General features: G+C 39.6%; 1 protein-coding gene across 1 annotated transcript in view; it reads right to left on the reverse strand.

The window, feature by feature from the left end:
• Positions 1-20680, reverse strand: part of LOC139700001 (farnesyl pyrophosphate synthase-like) — a 37029-nt gene extending 16349 nt beyond the window's left edge. Inside the window, exons 1-2 of the mRNA XM_071598422.1 lie at positions 20544-20680; positions 19857-20424 (exon numbers count right to left, since the gene is read on the reverse strand). Of these exons, the coding sequence (XP_071454523.1) occupies positions 19857-20005 (149 nt within the window). The 5' untranslated portion in view covers positions 20006-20424; positions 20544-20680. The remainder of the gene's footprint in view (positions 1-19856; positions 20425-20543) is intronic.
• Positions 20681-21002: the final 322 nt, after the last annotated feature.

The raw sequence follows: 21002 nt of genomic DNA on the forward strand, positions 1-21002 counted from the left end.
TCTCAAAATGGTGATTTGGGTTCACCCAAATCTAAATTTATGGAGCAGGAAACCTTCACTGTGTTAGTCAAAGTCAACTAACACATTGATACATTAGGGATGACAATATTTAAGGATCGTAAGAGTGACCTAACCAGGTTACATTTTATTCAGGCACCAAGGGATTCGATATTACTTTTTTCTTTTTTTTAATTGAGCAGATTTACTTGGAAATATAAAAATATTATATCAAATGCCTATCACAAAAGGAAATGCTATAAAAGGAAGTGAATGCCTACCTCCATTGCTTCTTTGCTAAACCTAGGACAGAAAACAAACTCCTTATGGAAGAGATAGGGAAATTTCATAACGAATGAGCATAGGACAAAATGTATGAAATGTTTGTTTTGTGTATATGCTTGTAGCATGAAATGTGTGTTTTCAGAGAACATCCAATTATTTGACGCCAGTCAGATCATTCTCGCTCGCCTGCTGGAATAAATTCGAATGAAGCAGTTCCCACACTCTTTCCCTACAGACAAATAAACTGTAATCTGTTGGTAAGCTCTGGTCAAAATGCTTCCTCAGCAGAATCTTACAGATTTTCGCTTCTGAAAATCATATTTAGAGGCCGTCAGTCCTAAAATGATCGCAACTGAGTCATTCTCAAAAATGTTAAGTGCCCACGTAGTCGATCGTTTCTCCGAATTCGGCCAGACACAGATGAGCCTTTTTTGCTATGCGCGACTGAAAGGAGTCAAGGCTATTTAGAATCAAAAGAAGGTTCCACTGCCCGCATTCGTTGAGCGCTACAGTGAAAATGTTTTCCCCAGGTTTGAGTGCACGAACGGACTTGGGCGGGTTAATACGCTAGATGTGAATCAGGAGAAAGAGCCACGGACGCTCCGTCCTCCTCCTACTTTTCCGGGAATACTATTTTTTGTATCATATCATGCATGCTCTGGATGAGTGAACGACTTAATCATATTTTATACGAAATTTCTGAGGACACCGCTAAATCATGGCCTCGCTCATAATAATGGCGATCATGGCCTCCTATTATTTCCCATTTCGGTGAAAATAGTACGCCAAATTCCGCACGTCGTGTAGATTGATATTCTAACCGTGAAGCAGGAAAAAGTTATCGCATTTTCGCAAGGTCCTTTCCACTTTCTGATTTTCATCAAAGGTTGACCTCGAAGATAAGCGATAATTTGCTTTATTTCTAAACCCTGAATATACACCTCTTCAGAATTATATTTTTTTCATCGAAATTTCGACTATTGTGACAGTAGTCACGTCTAGTGAGGAGATGACTCCACTTCAGTATATTTTTTTCGTATTTCCGACGTCATCTCGTCACGATCCGGTCTCGCTGCACCATAAAATTGAAATTGGCGGGTGGAAATTCATTATTTCGAAGATTCGTTATACATAATTAGTTGTTCCAAATTGCATGTTGAGGTAAACCCGGTAGTAGAATTGGGCAAATGGGATTGCAGAAACACGTCCTCAATCCATACCTAACGTACAGGAGCAGACAAATGGAGGAGGGGGCTCAGGAAAAGTGAAGGGCAAGAAGGAAGGAGACTTGGATACTGTTAAAAATCATTTACTCTGAAGACGCACTGAGTTTGTTTTTCTACCAAAATGCAACGGCCGGTGAAGGCTAATACATTTACCAGCCATTGCATCTTGTGTTTATTTATTTTAGTACAGCGCTAGGGTGTGTGGTAGGGGATGAATACACACCAGACTAATTTGACCCGAATATTTTTACACCTACCGCGGTCGGACAGTGTTATTCTGATTTCTTATCATTCGTGGAAGAAATGACATCTTAAATCTATCTGTTCTGCTCTTAATCTCTCTAATTTTATTGACATTATCTCTACTATCGTAGTACGATTGGGGTAATAATACATTTTCAACATCACTGCTGAAGAGACTCCTTTCCAATTTATACAAGAGCTTCGTGGGACTTAGTTTCTTAATCTTAAATATTTTTCAAAAGGTACAAAGGAAAGATTCAGATCTAAGAATTCGATCGCTATGATTCGAAGGCCAACCATTGCTCACCAGCAATGTTTTTTACTGCTCAACTACCTCGAAGCAAACGTTCGCTCCATGCAATGCTGTTAAGAAACTAATCAATCACGGCTACTCTACGCCCTTCAGCATTGTTTATATCTTTAAAAGATTGTCGTGGCTCAGTTCAATACTTGAAAACAGAAGTGGGTGACTTTTTCATGGGATATTATCGCGTCTGCAAGTTTTCCGTATCGCATTGCTCGCGGGGGGGGGGGGGTCGACATTCCCATACTTTGTCTGAGCTTGAGGAAAAGTAAGTATTAAATATATGCATAAGAAAAACTACTGTGTTAAAATGCCAATAGATTGAAAAGACCACACTCTCAGGAGCAATGAATGGAACTAGCCTTCGTGGGTCGGGATTAAATAACAATTATTTTAGCAACACCAAGGTCGTAGTCAACGCCGTCTATTTTCATAAGAACAGATAAGTCCTCCGTTGATAAATCAACCACTCTAACATAATCAAAGCGAATGAACTCGAGATCGTATGCTTAAAAGCAATTTTCATTGGCACTAGTGAGGAAATGTGATCGACGATGGGTATTTCTGGAAGAAATGATGTGGTTTTCTCGTTGGAATCAAATTTTATTAATGTTTATTCATTTTTTATTTAGCCTTAGTCCGAAAACAGCACTTTCTTTCTTTACATCGAACAATTAATAGTAAAAACAATGGAGATGATTACAAACACCCAAGCCCTAGGTGGAGGAAAACCCACCCAGGCGGGAACCGAACCCGCGACCCTTTGATTGGCAGACGAGGACGTTACCCGGCCGCCACCACTACTAGTTGTTACAATAAAGGCGATAAACCAATAGTTCTTACACAAGCCCTGTACCTAAGGGGCCGGAAAAAACTATAAACAGGAACATCTACACAAAGCACCTTCGAGGTACCCAAATGGGTCTGTGGTTGCGTACTATTTGTACCTAAAGCAAATATATCTATCTAATGCTATATACTGGGCAATGCGACTATATAGGTGTCCAAAGTCTCCTCCGATTAGATACAATGAACACAGAATGCGACAATAATTGTTATCCCAAATAGAAATTTTACGTCATTTTATGATAACAAACAAAATATCATACGCTAGAGCTTCGTAATGCATAGCATGTATTCCAAGTTCATCTTATAAAAAGTTTATTTAGTCGAACTTATATTGTTTGCTTACCTGAAAAACAAAAGGCTCGGGTGATTTAACTAGGCATCTGCACACTAGAGTATTTCATAATGTACTTGGCTTTTACCTCTTTTTTCACACCCAAAATTGGTATAAAATAATATGCTTTTCCCCCTCGATAATGTTGTCGGGCTCTAGTCTTCAGTATCGATCACAAAGAAACACTTCCGAAAAACACTTCGCGGTTCGGTACCATTCTGGGCAGTTTTACCATTAAAACAATTTCCAAAGAGCTAACGCAAAGCATTTATTCAGCTGTAACACCTTTGCCTACGAAAAAAACGGCTGCCGACAAGGGGGGGCTAGCGTTGCTCCATCAAGGCTTTCTTAAGTCTAGTTAAGCGCAGTAGATAAAGGCAGATAACGAGATCGGAAAGGCGTATAAGGTGAACACACTGTTTACAATGAATTAACTTTGATACATTAAATTACATATTCTTCCCTTCGACAGTCAGTGGAGGGGATCATAGAGCGTATGACCGTCAGGCTTATTATTTACTTTGCAATCAGTCAAGTTCAGTGGGATTGAGTACGAGATATGATTAGTAGGCAGGTAGTGGAAACGAAGATGAGCAAGATGTTGAGTGTGTCAAACGGCCAGTGCTTGGATTCGGCAGAAATATTTGGCCTCCACACACTTAATGGTCTAATGGTCCTTCCAATATAAGATACCTATGCAAGGAGATTTAATTTGCAAGCTGTAAATAAGGATTTCCTCCCAGTACCTAGGCTTGGGGTCAAGTAAGGAGGCTCCCCCGTATTTCCCCTCAGTCGCCGTCCTTGGTTCTCAAAAATGCTCACGTTTCCTTTCCTAGGGTAAAAGCATTCGGGTTGCGACTGGCACGGAGAGTTAAGTGCAAATATTCGCAGAGCGTGAAGGGAAGAGTGTGTTTAAGTCCACTAAAGAGTCGAGAACGTCGGAACAAGTGCGAAGTCGTGAACAAACTATTTATTTGACTCTGCAGTTTTCGGGAAGGTGGGACTCCGAGCAGCAGGAAACATGCTTGAAATACCAGCGAAAATGCCAACCTGTCAGTATGGATGGACGCGTGACCAAATAAAAAACCATGGATTAATGTACGAAACACATCGGATTCATGTCATGGAAACAGTTTACCAGTATTTTATAACTCTCGACTAATGCAATTAAAAAAGTTGGTATTACCCAAGTAAACTAAGCAGGTATCGGCGTCTTGTCTTTTTCAGACTCGAGAATACAAACTAACTACTAGAAAATAGAATAGATTGGTTTGATAGACCGTGTATAAAGGAACTGGAAGAGAAATTGGAAAATAATTTAAGTTAGTATAACGCATATTATGTCCTCTTCACTATTGTTTACGTAATGATCCTTCGAGTATTGGGCCTTTGGATATTCTTTTAATCCCGAGGCTATAATTACGAATTCTGTGAAGGTAACATGAGTACCTGAATTGCCCTTAATATGGCTGGCGATCCGCCCCAGGGAATCCAAATAGGACGGCTGAACAATAAAGTAACGTATTTTATTCATAGTTTTAAGTACCGCTCTTAAAAATGAATAAAAATATATAAACTGAGAGAGATAACAAGGCTATAATGAAAGAGGATAAAATATTCGAAAAGTCGTGAAATTATTATTTGAAAATAATGTTCCCGGCTTAAACATCTTCATGGTCTTTCTCACCTGGGATCAGCTGTTCAGGGTTTCTTTTCAAGTATTCACCGTGGTCACCGTCAAGAAGCTTTGCTGAATCGAGTTCACCCTTCATAGTATCTCATAAATAGTTTTCCCTTTTTCACCATAAGTAACACACCATTACATTGACACACAGATGCACGTTTTTCGAGCACTATTTTGCCCCCGACTGAAGCTATAGGCAGGAAGCCTGTAAAGCTATAACCAGCAGCGCAGCAGCATTTGGGTATTTATACATCTTCCAGTTCACGAGAGGAAGCACAGGGGTGGGAAAAACCCCATTTTGACCATTTTGGGTCTACGAACGACAGTCGATGAAAGTCCAAGGGGATTGTGTAGCTCGATCTTTCAAATGAACGGGAAGAGATTTTGACTGAATGTGAATAAGGTTGTCCTTGTGTTTCAAAAACCAACGGGAGGGGGGGATTACGATGATGGTAGATTATTTATGGGTTCTAAGTTAGTTTGTAGGCAAGTGAAAACAACGGAAGGAATGGAGTGGGGCCGTTACATTGTTTTCTCATATCTCTTTACACAAAATATGCCGGTCCCGGTGGCGGCGGGGTAACGTCCTCGCCTTCCAATCCAGAGGTCACGGATTCGAGTCCCACCTAGGTGGGTTTTCCTCCATCTAGGGTATGGATGTATGGTATGTAATGGAATGGGATCTTGGGTATGTATGGTTCATTGTAATGTGTAGAGGTTAGGTGAAGAAGGTACTATGAAGTCTCAATCTCGCCCCAATATAATCCCCTTAAATAAATAAAAATATACGTGTTTTCAAAGTCATAAAATAATTAGCCGGGTGTTGTACCGTACAGCAACAGAATTTCACTGACCATATAATGTTCTTAGGAGTTCGACGCAGTTTGATTTTGAGGGGAGTTGCATATTTTTGGATCGGCACTTATTCTTTGAATTTGTTATTCATTTTCACCCAACATCATTCGAACGCTCAAAAATATTAAACCTCTTGAGGCCTTTTGCATTAATTTCATGTCTTTGCTATGTCATAACAAACGTAAACGAAATAATAACTTTAAAGAGCATTTTAATTTTATATTAGAGACATATTTTTATTTTTAAAACACGTGCAATTCATATTTTTCATCTATAAAGATCATAATTGGTTGAAAATGTTGGCTTGGATGTTTTTGATCGCTGGCCGGACGCGGGCGATTCGTTTTCGAAGCCTGTCGAGCACTTGGACGTAAAATGCAGCATTTACAGTTTGTCGTTCAGGTACAAATTCGTAGTGGACGACTCCTCTTTTGTCAAAAAAGACAATGAGCATCGCCTTGATCCGAGATTTGCTCATGCGAGCTTTCTTTTGACGGGGTGATGATGGGGTGTGCCACTCCGCACTTTGTCTCTTCGACTCCGGGTCGTACTCAAAGATCCACGTCTCGTCACCCGAAACAACGTTCTCTAAAAAATGTGGATCATTTTTGCAGTGATCCGCAAGTTGTGTCGCGATTTCCAAACGATTGAGTCTTTGATCATCACTGAGCACTTTCGGCACCAACTTTGCACAAATTTTTCGCATCTGTAATTGCTCCCTAATAATATCGTGCACTATTGTTTTTGGCACATTACACTGCTCTGCTATCATCCGAACACTAAGACGACGATCAGAGTTCAGTACATCGCGAACTTTTCGCACATTTTCGTCGGTGAGTGTCGTTGATGGGCGTCCAGGCCGTGGTTCGTCGTCGACCTCTTCTCTGCCCTCCACGAACATCTTGTGCCACCGAAAGATCATGTTTCTGGACATGGCTGACTCCCCGTAAGCCTGGTTAATCATACCGACAGTTTCGGTAGACGATTTCCCAAGCTTTACCGCAAATTTGATGGAATAACGCTGCTCCAAAAACTTCGGCATCGCGTTCCGTGACGTGGGTCGAGCGTGGAGGTTCGCGTTAACAGAGCTCCTCACTACACCACAGCTCAGAGCCGACTGCCTTTTTCAGCGTCGCTTGCCAACATACCCCCCTCCAATCGCAGCCCGTCAGAGCGGTGCTGGGCGCGCCTGGAGCGGCGGGAAAAAATCAGTACACTTATTTTCCGGACGAACCCTGTAGAAATATCCTAGTTTCGGTTAAAGACCTTTTGATTGATCGGGTACAAAGAGTAATCATTGTTGTTTTTAGCTCTAATGCACTGAAAGCCACTCAAGGTATTCCTCAAAAAAGGGTTATCGGACCTCTTTTATGCCTTCTTTACATTAACGGCCTTAACTCCGTGGTTAATAGTAAGATACATTATTTGCTGAGGGTGGTTTACCGAGATATCTGTAATCCTGAAGACACAGCAGTTTTATCAGACGGTCTAAATGCTATATAATGCTGGAGCGACAATTGGCAATTAAAATTAAATTTTAAAAATTGCGTAGCGATGAATTTTTGGAAAAAGAGTACTTCCCTCCGGAACGCCCGGAACACCGAAATGGAATGAATACACTCGATTAAATACTCAGGCGTTACCCTCACTCATGACCTCTCCTGGGTGAAATCCATACGGGGAATATGTGGACTGGCTAACAAAAAATTAGAATTGATTGGAAGAGTACTGGATAAATGTGATGAAAGATTAATCCTATCTGTCGCTGGTTAGGCCTCCTTTAGAATATGCTGCAAGTATGTGGGATCCTCACGAAGTTGGATTAGTTGCCGAATTGGATCGCGAGCAGCGTAGAGGAGATAGATTTGTAGCACTTTGTTATGATAAGCTTAGTAGTGTATCCACATTATTAGAGCAGCTAGGCTGGGAATCACTCCCGGAGCGAAGGTTAAATTACAGATTGAAGCTCTTGCATAAATTGGAAGGAGGTCTCTTTTAGCAGGGATGTTTAAAATGTATTATTACCCCCATCGTACTGCGGTAGGAGAGATCATGTCAATAAAATTGGAGAGATTCAGTGCAGAACAGATAGATTTAAGATATTTCTTCCACCAGCGATAAGGAATCAAAATAGCGTTGTCCGATCGCGGTAGGCGTAAAAATATCCGGGTCAAAATTAGTGTGGTGTGTACTCATCCCTGCTTGCAGGGTACCAAAAAATACAAAAAAAATAAATATGTGGGCGTGGTCCATGATATCTTGGAATGCATTGCGAGCGCTGAAAGTATTTCAGGGAACAACAAACATGCCCCCATTCCTTTGTTTTATTGCATTTCATACGATCGGGCTATACGGAAGTCGATCTTCATACACGATACCGATAATGACTTGAGAGGCGTTGCCAAATGGTGGGGTCGTGACCTCATTTGCGACGACCGTTTTGCATGAATCGCTTTCCTAGTGCCCAGTCCTGGATGTTGAGAAACTCTTTCTCATTCGAGTACGCAAGGAGGTCTTGCAAAGTCATGCCTTTATTCTTATTCTTCGCGGATGATAGCGTCAACGCAAGATGAAAGTGTCCTTTCGAGGTCACGAGAGGATTAATTGCACGCATGCTGCGGGATGCTGGTCGCGAGTCCCCGGCCTCGCATCCTTCGCAAGCGAAAACCCTCGCTGAATGCAGCCGCAACTTTTCCATTCGGCGAAAAACCACATCGACGACATGGATGGTACTCCCAGACTCCTCATGTCCTCATATGTTTTTTTTTAAAGATTCTTTAGCACAGAAACGTGTTATAAAAATCCAGGTATACGTTATTCCTGTGCTCCATCACTGTGAGGAAATTCGGGGCCTGAGATAATTAAACGGATTGCAAAAGTAGGATCAACTCCGAGTGAAAAGATACTGTGGAGCAATAGGTCTTAAGAATACATTTTCTCGGAAGTACCTAATCGAGAATATGAGGTCAATTAGAAGTATTGGAATGGATATGAATGACTGAAATAATAAACTGCGGTTTTATTCCAAGTTCTGGCTGTAGCATATGGATAAAATGATAATTTAATATATGTATTGGCCCTTGTCTAGTTCACAATATATTCTTTTAATATATTAAAATATATATACACCTTTCTCTGTCTTCTTCCATGTAAAGCCTAGAATACACAAGGTCACCCAAAAACAACCTGAATTTATTCAACGCATGCATGCATCTACATCTTACGCTTCAAGCACCCAGGAGAGCGTATAGTGGGGCGATCAGCTATTAAAGTAAACAGTGATTTATAGCATATGGGAGATTTAAATCGCCTTAGCTACATTTCCTACGGTTTTGGTATCGAATTGTGCTAGGGAATATTCCTAATTTCGATCGGCCCGTTTGCCAAATTCCTCTTCACTCCTCAAAGAGGTCACACCTACCAACATAAGAGAGACTCTTTCTGTTCGTCCTTTACAAATCGATGAAGAAACAGACAAGCTATTTTTGTATTCTGTTAAATCCGAAATTAAATAATGGAAAGGGTACCCAAGACTCGACGCGTATTCAAAGTTAGGTTTCACACCAGCGAAACAACAGCTCTCCTTTTCTTTTTCATTCGGATAAGTCTCCATCTTTTACATTTTGTGAACACTAATTTACTTTGATGCAGCACCGCAGATATCGTTACGTAATGGAAAACGGGTGGTCATAATGTACCTACGCATAGGCAAATGTGATGAGCCCATAGACGAAGGAATTATTTTTAATCATTTTAGTGACATTTAGAGAATGCTGTACTTGTATGGGTTCCGTCCGAGAAATTACTATGTGATATCAAGGTACCAAAGTTGCTAAGGCTTTCAATCCGCAATTTTTTTCATATTTCTTTTTCTTATTGAGGGAGGTAGAAAATATGCAGAACTAAGGATATTCTATGCCATGTCTGTTAGGGCTTACGAGGACAGTAGTGTGTAAATGCCACTTTCCATCATAAATCTAATCTGATCCCGTAGACTACTGCTAATAGTGCATTAAAACCAGAATAAGTTCGCCGAAAATTATAAAGAACTTCGTGGAGTGAAAATTTTGCAATAATATTTGACTGGGGGTATTTAAAGTTTCCTCTTACCGCAAAATGGTGGTATAATACGCCAGCAGCAACAATTAATAAAAAAATTGTTTACTATCAAGGTGTCTCAATGTAAACAAACAACGGTTAGAATATATCCAACGCAATCTACACGCATATCCTTTCAAGCAGTACCGTATCCCTTCGCTTGTCATCCAAACGTAAGTTCTGATTGGTTACGTTATATTGGTTATTACGGATGAAATTAGCATTAAACATAGTGGAATTATGCATAATACAACCAAGAAACTTTAGAGATGGGTTCTGAACGAGAACTTTAATGTAAAATGTACTGCCCAAGTCGATTCAAACTGAGTATGGCCGCGGTCATGATTCCAGCCATATCAGTGAAAGATTTTAAGAGCAAAATGTGGAGACAAATTTTACCGTGTGAAGGGGCTTTCTCAAGAATTGTCGTACAATTTCCCTAAGCAAACCTTTTTTTGTATCGTGTGAAAGCGGCTTTGGGTTGCGAGAATCATAATCTGTTGGATGCAAACTTCCTCCCTCCTCACTCCCGCCTCCCTGATACATCCCACTGCACATCCGTCCCCATTCCTTCCGCTGCTCCCTTTTCGCAACACCAGAAGACAGCACACACGAAATGGGCGACCCATGTCGCATCCCCTGACGCTTATTTTCCTCCCTCGCCTCGCTCTGACGACTAACGACGCACATGCAGCTGCGATTATTTCATTTCTCTTCTCTTTTCCCGTTTGGGTACACCTTGGTGGACCTTATGCCTCGGAGAGATCCTGATAAAATCTCGACAGTATTGTCGACAAAGAATCACTGAAAATAATTTGCCGGTCGGTCTATGTAGTTTCCTATATTTTAGCAGCTAAAGGGAATTCAAATTTTCACCGGAAATTCAATTTGGAAAGAACGCTAAGGTGTTAAGAGTCCTCTTACAGGACCTGTATATAATTCTTACACGGAGTCCCACAATATACCAAAGACTGAGCCTGGTTGCTAATAATTTTAGGTTCCCCAGGAGTTCCCCGGAGTTTATTCTTAAAAATATGAGAAAGAAATGTACCTCGAGAGTCCGATATACACGAGTCCTGATTTGTGATTAGATATCTCAGGGACCGAACCATCACGGTTTAAAAAACTCCCATGCCCGAGATGGGACTCGAACTCCCTGAACTTTGGATTAGCAGACAAACGCGATTCCCAACTGAATAAATCGTCCGGCTTGAAGAGGGAAATTAAATTTAATATTAGGCACGGCGCTGGCTTACATCAATATTTGCTACTATATTATTTAATTTGAGGCCAAATTATGATTACGCCAATTAGACAGTCAAGTATATCTATCTATGCTTAGTGAAAGCATTTTCTTATTGCGACCCCAAACGACCTTCGCTAAAATTACATCTTGCCGGCCAGTTTAATTTTGGTGGGTTACCTGCCCACCTCTGCAGTGGGCGTAGTTCATAAAACTCTTGAGCCAGAGGGAAGCCGGATGCCCGGCGAAGGCTTACTTGGACCCAAGGGACAGACGTGTAGGGATGCAAGGAGAAAACTTTCAGCTCTCTTCCACCCCTGTGATATAATTAGAGCCTTTCGTGTACACTTTCACGTCTTCTGAAATCGAAACCGAATCAGTTTGGTTTTAGAGGGTTTAATATCTCGTTCAGCTCCCGTTACCATAGGGATTCCCGAACAAACTCGGATGACGATGCTTAGTAAAATTATAGCTCTTTGCCGAGGTCACTGGAGTTCTTAAGGAATATCTACCTCCTAAGTGTTCCATACACTTTCTGATAGCAAGACTGTGAAAATTTTGTGTTTGTCCGCTATATTACACATACGGTGTATATTTTTGAAACAACGGGAAATACTCTAATTTTTAACAAACCGAACGGTATTAGGGTTAACCCTGTGAAATTTATCCATGATGGAAAGGAAACAAACTATGCAAATTTCACTTGAATAGAGATTTATTCACGACCCGGGTTTCAAACACTTAATGTCATCTTCAGGTGAAGATGACATTAAGTGTTGACATGACTAATTTTTATTTTACGTACGTCTATTAGCCTTCCTATTCCACAGAGATTTCAAAGTCGCCATCCTTTCTAGGTCTTGTTATTTCATGAAGAGAATCGTTTTGGAACTTCACAAAAACTTCATTTTCGTTGGCCTACATAGCATGAAGAGTTGTAGTACTGAACATAAATTGTCAATTGGTTTTGGTTTGTTACTCCGCTGATTATCACGCCGTTAACTATGCAGTACACCTATAGAATCAGAAGTGAATGGGGCTTGACATAAAATTTGAATAAAGTTTACAAATTACTACGCTATATTTGGTAACCCATGGAATGCCATTTCAGGATTTTCTAAATCTCAAAGCCGCTGAAAGTGACGCAAAGTTCACATTAAATGTTGATATTTTTTTCGAAAATTCATTGAGTTTAGCCGATATCAATGCATTCTAATATTCCAATTGTTGCCCTAAAGTTCATAAAGTTACCTTCACTTTTGTTTTTGAGCATTTGCAATCGGAAGATAATTCCATTATGCAAAAAATACGACGAAAAACTTGCTTTTATTCGAAACTAAGGCCCTAAGGAGCCTTAGTGCCTAATTGGCACTAAAATTACGATCTCATAGATTGAGATTGTGTTTTAACCTATTTTGCAACTGAAAATTACCAGATAATAGCCACAAATGCTAAAATCTGGCTCTTTTTAAGGACAAGGAAGAGTACAGATGAATTCAAGAACACATAGACAGGTACGTTTGTAAGTTTACGCTTATATTTTAAAAATCTACACATGTGTTTTTATCTATGCGCGTCGCCGAAGAGCGTTCCATTTCGAAGAAATTTATATATATATATATATATATATATATATGTATATATATATATATATATATGTATATATATATGTGTGTATATATATATATATATATATATATATATATATATATATATATATATATATATGTATATATATATATTTTTTTTATAAGGTAATCTACCGGTCAAGGCAGGTTTTTGGATGGACACAGCTACTAAATAAATATTTTGTAATTCCTTACAAAATAAAAAATCCAGTACCCTACTCTACCTCAGACCCCTCTTCATCTCTGAGTACTTTCTTCCTCCCTTCATCCCATCCAACATCCCTATCCTGTTCCTTCCCTTTCCTCTTTTGCCCAACATTCTACCCTCTATCACAGTCTTCAACATCCCACTGCCGGTCAACACCCCTTTCATCCACTTTTCCTGCCTCCATAGGATTGCTCCCAACAAACCCCTCTCTTCGCCCACCATACCAAGTATAAATATATATATATATATATATATATAAATATATATATATATATATATATATATATATATATATAGAAATATATATATATAGAAATATATATATATAGAAATATATATATATATATATAAATAGAAATGTTTATATATAAAATACCTATACATATACAGTTATTTATTACATATATTTATGTTGGTCGCGGTAGTCCAGTGGGTAGAGCGTTGGACTGCTGACTGTAGGGTCCCGGGTTCGATTCCAGGGCAAGGCACTCTGGGCACCTGCAGCTTCGCCCAAGCTAAAGTGATTTTTCGGGTACCAGGTCTTCCTCGGAAACCATAACCGGCACAGGGAAAGTAACTGGCCCCCCTACCCTGATGTGTGAATTTTCACACGCCGTGTAGGGCTTAGTACTGGGTGATCTCTACCATCACCTACTAAACCGATCTTCGGGTTGATTAGTATGTTAATGGTTATATGTATGTATGTGTATATATATATATATTATATTATATATATATATATATGTGTGTGTGTGTGTGTGTGTGTGTGTGTTTATATATACATATATAAACATATTACTATGCATATATATAGTGTAACTATAGTTATTGTATGTTATAATATTTTATATACAGGGAAAGGAACTATATATATATATTAAAATATAAAAAAACCATAAACACAGTAATCAACCCGAAGGTCGGTTTAGTAGGTGATGGTAGAGTTGACACCTCAACACATCCCACCACACGTCCTTGTGGCGACTTGCGTGACATTATGTAGGGGTAAAAGATCTATTTTCTTTCTGCTGTGATATTAATCAAAGGAGCTTCTTTGTTAATTTAAGCGTCAAAAATTTCGTCGCAATCATTGTCAAATGATCCCTCTATTTCATATTTTTTTCATTTGCATCTAGTAGTTGTCGTAGTATTTAAGATTGGGTGCGTGTCTGTAATCTTAAAGCGCTCGCCCGAATGAAGTCGCCTTGCCGTCGGCCTTCTACTGAGTCAGGTGCACGGGCGAATAAAATAGAGAAATGAGAGCCGAGAGATATGTTCGCCGCGCGAGGGGCGAAACCGTCTGAAGGTTAAAAAAATTCTTAGGGAGGAGGAGGAGAGAGCGTGAGGGTTTGACGGACACGAAACAAGCGTCTGGTGAATGTATTTTATACTCCAGCGGAGCACGGACGGAATCTGAAGGGCGGATCCCTCCAGGCGATCGTCTCACCCTAATCTCCCAGCTCCCGGCTTGCGCATTTTAAAGCGCGCTTTCGTTTCCGTCGACCCATTTGTACATAAAATTTGTTGCATCGACCGTTCGAACGCAGAAAAATACTCTAATCATACGAGAATGCAAGGATTATGACGATTTTCTCAAAATAGAAAGTTGCAACGCTATACCGGGTGCCATCAATACCACCTGACGCATTCAATGGAATTATCGCACTTAGAATTTTTTAATTAAAAAATGTACGTAAAATAAAAATTTATTACGACAATTACTATCCCCTCCCTCGGTGAATGCTAATTCAGAAAAAAATTAAATTGATATCAACGAACGAAGACGGGATAAAAAATTCGACGCGGTAATTCGAGTTAAAATTTCCAGAAAGTCTGTTCACAGCTATGCCTAGAGAACAATTTCATAGGTTTCCCTCAAAGTGAGACGTATTAGCTGGAGTCAAGTCAGAGGTCGTTGAACAACAGCGACAAGGACAGCCAGGGTTCTATTTTTAAAATGACTGTGGAAACACTTCGTCGGAATGGAATAAAAAAATAGGTTTACGATCCCCAGAGGAGGTATTTCGCTTACAATTGTGATCTATTTTAAAATAAGAAGTTTCATCAGGGTGCAATCATAAAAGTGAAATAAATAATTACCTTATCAGGAATTAATGAGAATCCGTCAGTTTTTCTTTTAACGCGCGTACCAACGCTAACATGGGCACAAAAGAATCAATTTTCTCGCAAATGTATTTTCTAACTCCAACTAAATTGATTTAAATCCTCTTAAAGCAGCGGATTGAGACGGGATTTCCCTTGTGAACTTGGAATCCGAATTTAGGCATCCATCCAAATGTTTTTCAAGAGCCAAAGGCCGGGATTCCCAGACATTTATGAAGAAAGCCCCAGTGAGGGGGTCACCTCGACGAGAGGACGAATATTAAAAGAAGCTATTTCCAGATAAGACATGCCGCAATGTATTTGTCATGAGCAGTCAGTAGTAACTACAAAAGTAAGAACTACTATTTGGATTTCATGTTTTCCGCTGTCTGCGTTAATATCTTATCCTCGATGGTTATAATTCTTAAAAAACAACACACCGTACGTAACATAACTCGATGAGGGTTTCGTATGCACATATACACCTCGATAGCCAAGATATATTTAAGAAAAACCAGTACGGTTTCCGAAAGGGTAAAACTCGCGAGAGACACTGTGTGCTTTTTGTTCATGACATCTTTGGTTCGGGGGAGAGCACATTCCAGTGGACGCCGTTTTTCTAGATTAAAAAAAAGGCTTTCGACACAGTACCTCATAATAAATTACACACGAAGTTAGAAGCCTATGGAATACAAAGAAATATCCTGAGCAGGATTGAAGTTTTTTTGAATGGTCGAGTACAAAGTGTAGCCATCGATGCTGTTATCTCTAACGCAGTGAAAGTTACATAAGGTATTCCTCAAAAAATGTTATCAAACCTCTTGTTTGATATAAATTCCTTTTTTACATTAACGACCATAACTCCGTGGTGAATGGTAGGATACGTTAATTGCTGAGGATACAAAGAAGACAGATACATACGTAGTCCCAAGGAGGAGAAAACTTGTGGACCCAAAACTACCCTATTTTGACAAAATCTCTCTCAAGCCTTTCCAATAAGAATCCTTAGTACATAATCTCACGTCATGATAAACTTTCCATTGGGACCACAAACTTGGTCGCAATGGTTCAATACAAATTTGAATACATTTTAATATTTTCTTCACCTTAAAATTGCTTCAGACAAACTTTTTGACCCAAAATTACCCCGTGCGTCCCTAAATCTATTGATTCTAATACATGATTTGAAACATAGAGGCACAGACGAACGAGAAGGAAACGAGGACGAACGCGAATCAGATCCCAAATCGCTTTCTTGACATTCGATGAGGCGATGTGGCATGTAAGACTCTTCCGGGCTATCATATCGCAGATATTAAATGAGGGCAACGGCACGGGAATCAATTGGTTTTATCACATTTGATTAGCCGAGAGGAGACGAGATAGTTGACTACATAATAACCAAAACTGTTGACACATTCAAGGTTCTGCGACAAGACTACGTTTCGTGTTTGGTCGATGATGATTTTACGATTTTCCGAAGAAAGAATGCTGGTGATCGGACACGGATGCCAATGGAACTCGTTGACCCATTTCCCGAGATTTTTTTCTGGATTCACCGGGGACACGATGAACTCTTTTGTCCCATTGAAGAGGAGGACTCAAGGTTAATCAAGGTCTTTCAAGGTTAACTGAGTAATTCTTTCAGGTTTAAAGTGGATAATTGAAACGGAGTCTTTCAAAGTTGATGTACCTTCAATAAGCATAAATAGCACTACGCCATGGGACGTCACAGAAATGTCATCTGAAATAAAAAAGCTCAATACTGGTGATTCATTCTCTCTTATACCGCTCGTCCGTACTTCAAAGTGATCAAATTGAGCTGACTGGAGCTGACTTGACACTCAGGGGCGAAAAGATTTTTCATTGGTACCTTCCCAATGGCCTAAACCTACACAATTTCCCGCTTAAATAAAGATTTATGAGGAAAGCCGCTCTAAAATTAGCACTAATTTAGAATCACAAAAGTGGATAAAAAATGAAAAAGAAAAAAGTCACGCGCCCATTTGAGATCTCCGCAACGTTTTGTGATCTTCTTCCCTCGTGTTCGCCACCATGCACACCCGGCCTGCAGTCACATAGCAACGTTTTATCGGGCTCCGTCGATACCCCAATTTTCCATTCCATCCACTTCTCCCAAAAGACAAAAATAAGTAACCAGTAAAAAAATCGCGAAATCTTGTCACACGAATTCCAAGATAACTTTACCCGGGGAGCACTTTGTATCGCTATGGTGTTTTCCATCCAAACAGTTCCCGCTGCAACGCGAAAGATAAACAACCCAAAAGCACATAGCGACGGAGACATAGCGTATGCATCCACGCCACCTTGTGGATTCAAATACCTCGATGAGAAAGAGGGCCGACGACCAGTATGCACCTTCGTACACCGCATTTCGGGTCGAAGCGACTTAGGATTCGCACCACCACGCATCAGGAAGAGGAGAAAAAAGGGAATGGTAAACCAATGCATTATGCATATATCAAATCATATTTAGTCCTCAGAGAACGACATTAGGCCGTTAGTTTTTGGCGCATAACTTCTTGTCGCTCTTTGTTCATATATGCATGCACATAACATTTTTTGGGAGAGGGGGTAAGGGTTATGAAAAGCTATAGGCAAGTTCGGTGTTCCTATGGATTGGCGCTGTAGGGTATCTAAACCTTCCCCTGCCAAAGAGGTGGCAAATTGAATGAATTTTCATGTGAAGGAAATATTTCGAGAGGTTGGGGCAATGGGAATTATATCCGTCCCTGGACTAAACATACAGCAGAAGCTCTTAAATTATTTTAAAAGAGTAACGCCATTCGCTAATTCAAGTTTTTATTCTCGAATATTTCAGCAGTAAACTGCGATAGACGATTTCGCAATCCAGGACAATTTCACCATATGACACTAAACAAAAATCAGCATATAGTAAATAATATGCTTAGCTATCCAGCTAATTAATTGACTCCTTCCTTGTCCTTAAAACTAGCCGGAATCGGAGCATATGTAATTTTAATAGTAAATTAAACCAAAAAAAATTCTAAAATTAAATTCGTAATAGTAGAGGAACGCATTCCTTTTGTTAATTTGACATTAAGACTTTAAGATTACAATTTAAGTTACAATTACAACTCCAACGAAATTTTCAATGGAACAAGTAACAGTTGACTGAACGCTGAAAGGCATTCTAAAACGACCTTGTGCTAGCTGGACCAGTCCTCCGACAGAAACTTCGTAATATATTCTGTGAATGCATTGGATCACGAATGTAACCGCGTGAGACACATAATAAGCTGCTCACGGAAGGACTTTCACGTATTGATTAAAAGTACGTACATCGGGAAGGGGAAGATCGAGTGGTATTTGAACGTAGATAAGATTTTAGACACGAAATCTTAGCCGAACTGCGGCACTGACACCAGGGATTATTTTGAATTACGTTGACGAACGTAATTAATTATTAGATGGTTTTAATTGTATCTAGTTCCTGATGATAAATATAATATCTGGCTTAAAGAATACATGATTGAGCCTATAGTAATACGTTTGCAAATTAGGCCTTAGGATGATAACAAGGTTCCAGAGAGCTCACCTAAAACGAAATGCATGACCAGATGAAGTTGGGAAAAAAAATCATATAAGGCATTTTATCAACGGGAAACAAATTACCGGGCTCATGACTGAGTGCGGAGATTACGAGTGCATGACCAAGAAAAACTCTGGGCACACAGCATCGGATTGGAAAAAGTTAGTTACAATTTCATTACTTTTGCTAACTATCAAAAATTCCCATCGTAATAAAACACAGAACGAACATTATTACTGTTTATCCCATTAAAAATATCCAAAGAGAATAAATTCAATTTCTTTCCATTTAGAACTACAACTATTGTTTCCATAACCGAAGGATGCCTAGAGGAACCTAATACGAAGAAAGACGTTACGCAACCAATCACCACGCTATTCAAGAGACAAATAAGTCATTCTTCTTCTCGAGTGCCTAGCGCATGATAATAAATAATCTTCAACCGCTGTGCATACTCGGTAAGAATGAGAGAGAGGCTGGAATCTTCAATATTACTGCAAAAGAGTATTAATATGATCTCAATCAACGCTAACTCAGTGGAAATGCTCACAAATGGAGCGAGGCAGTATCCAAAAACGCGAAACCAAGCATCGACTTCAGAAAACGAAAAAAATCATGAATATAAAATACGGCCACCCAAACGATTAGGACGAAGAAATAAAAATTTTGTAAGATAAAACTTTTAAACAAAAGAAAAACCGTTTAAGTTTATTTTCCATATGCTGCACTATGAATTTAAGTGGACTTTATTTTGCCTTAAAGTAGTCCATCCAAGTATCGGAAGATTCAATTAGTCCAATAAGAATTTAAATTCACCAAATCTGAATTGGATTTTGTTAACAGGGAGGTATGCAAGTATCTAATACTAACGACTATTAATCTCTTGGGGTCACAACTTAACGCAGTGCTATGATTTGATTAAGATAATTAGGCAATTAACAATACGAACACAATATCAAATCACTCGGTTCCTTAAATGTATTCAATAGCCAATGCAGAAATAGATTGATGTATTTCTTTTAGTTTCGGTTACATTTTTCCCCAACAATAATTCTTTTGCTTTAGATTAGCCTGATTCATAATTTAATTTTATAATTAAATTAAGTTTTATTCCGATGGTCTCCTAGAGTCAAAAATATGGTAAAATCATGCATATATTCCTTAAAAATAATCCTTTCACTGTTCTCACGCACATCAGCAAAATTAAAAAAAAAATGAGTGCACCTACCTCAACTTGTAGCCATTTCCTCTGGATTGTTTCTCACCCAGGTTCTCAACCGGGGACAAGTTGTGCCCTGCGGTCGAAACACCAGCAATATTCACATATTGCTGTAAGTTTCTCTTCCACAAGAAATTGCTCACACGCGTGAAACTCATTTTCACTGAAAATTATCTTAACTAAAGCCCTCAAAAATCGTTGCTAGAACTTATATATAGCCCACCAACCTAATATAAAATAAAGCCTAGCTGGAAACGAGCAAGGCAGATGGTACCACAAGGATGAATTAATGTTATTTACTTCAATGGCTTCCTTTTATTCGGACGCGACACCTCTCCTGCAAGCACTACAAACAAAGCCACTTGATTCCAGGTAATATCCTAATCCATCCGAATGGTACGTCCTCGATGCATCTCCTGATTTCTGTTTCAGACGCTCCGTCCTTCGGGGTCTCCTTCCTGGCCAATGAGGTGTCGGCAGGCGACGGCTACAACTTTTGTTGACACGTACAATTAGAGCAGTTGAGTTTGACTTTCCATGTCCATATTAGATTATCACGTGCGACAATAATTGGAACCTGTGAACAGACAAAAATTAGCAACGAACACTTCTCCTCATACCTCCAGTGGTCATGAAAGTTCTCGTTCATACTGTATTCGCAAAGAGTACATTGTTTACAACAATGTCCGTACTAACAATTCCGACGCGTAGTGGGACAGAACTCCTCAACAACAATAGTTCAATCCCTCGTTGCGATTAACTGAACTTTTCTCTCAGAAGGCATACGCAGTAATCAGGAGCATCTTTCTAGCGCGACTGAGCATGGCAAGAGACTGATATCCGAGTCGCAGCATCGGAGACGGAAGGGAGGCGAGGACGGTATATTTTTTGTGGAGGGGCAGGTGTAACCTTGGTTACCAATCACGTCGTTCTGTATGCCGGCTTTTGCGGAAAATAGGGAGGTCATGCAATGCATGCGTACTTGCGATCATATATAAATTTACGAAGTTATATCAAGCTTTTTTCAGTGTAAACCCAAAGTTGAAATAATTTACAAACCCAATATACCTAAAAACCTCTGGGGACTATGGGAATAGGGGGTTACACGGGCGAGTAAATTTAGTGTTTCTGTGCGCAATGTTGTCTTTAAATTCC

Source organism: Hetaerina americana, unplaced genomic scaffold (assembly GCF_022747635.1).
Source record: "Hetaerina americana unplaced genomic scaffold, ioHetAmer1.1.p SCAF_10, whole genome shotgun sequence".
Taxonomy (NCBI): domain Eukaryota; kingdom Metazoa; phylum Arthropoda; class Insecta; order Odonata; family Calopterygidae; genus Hetaerina; species Hetaerina americana.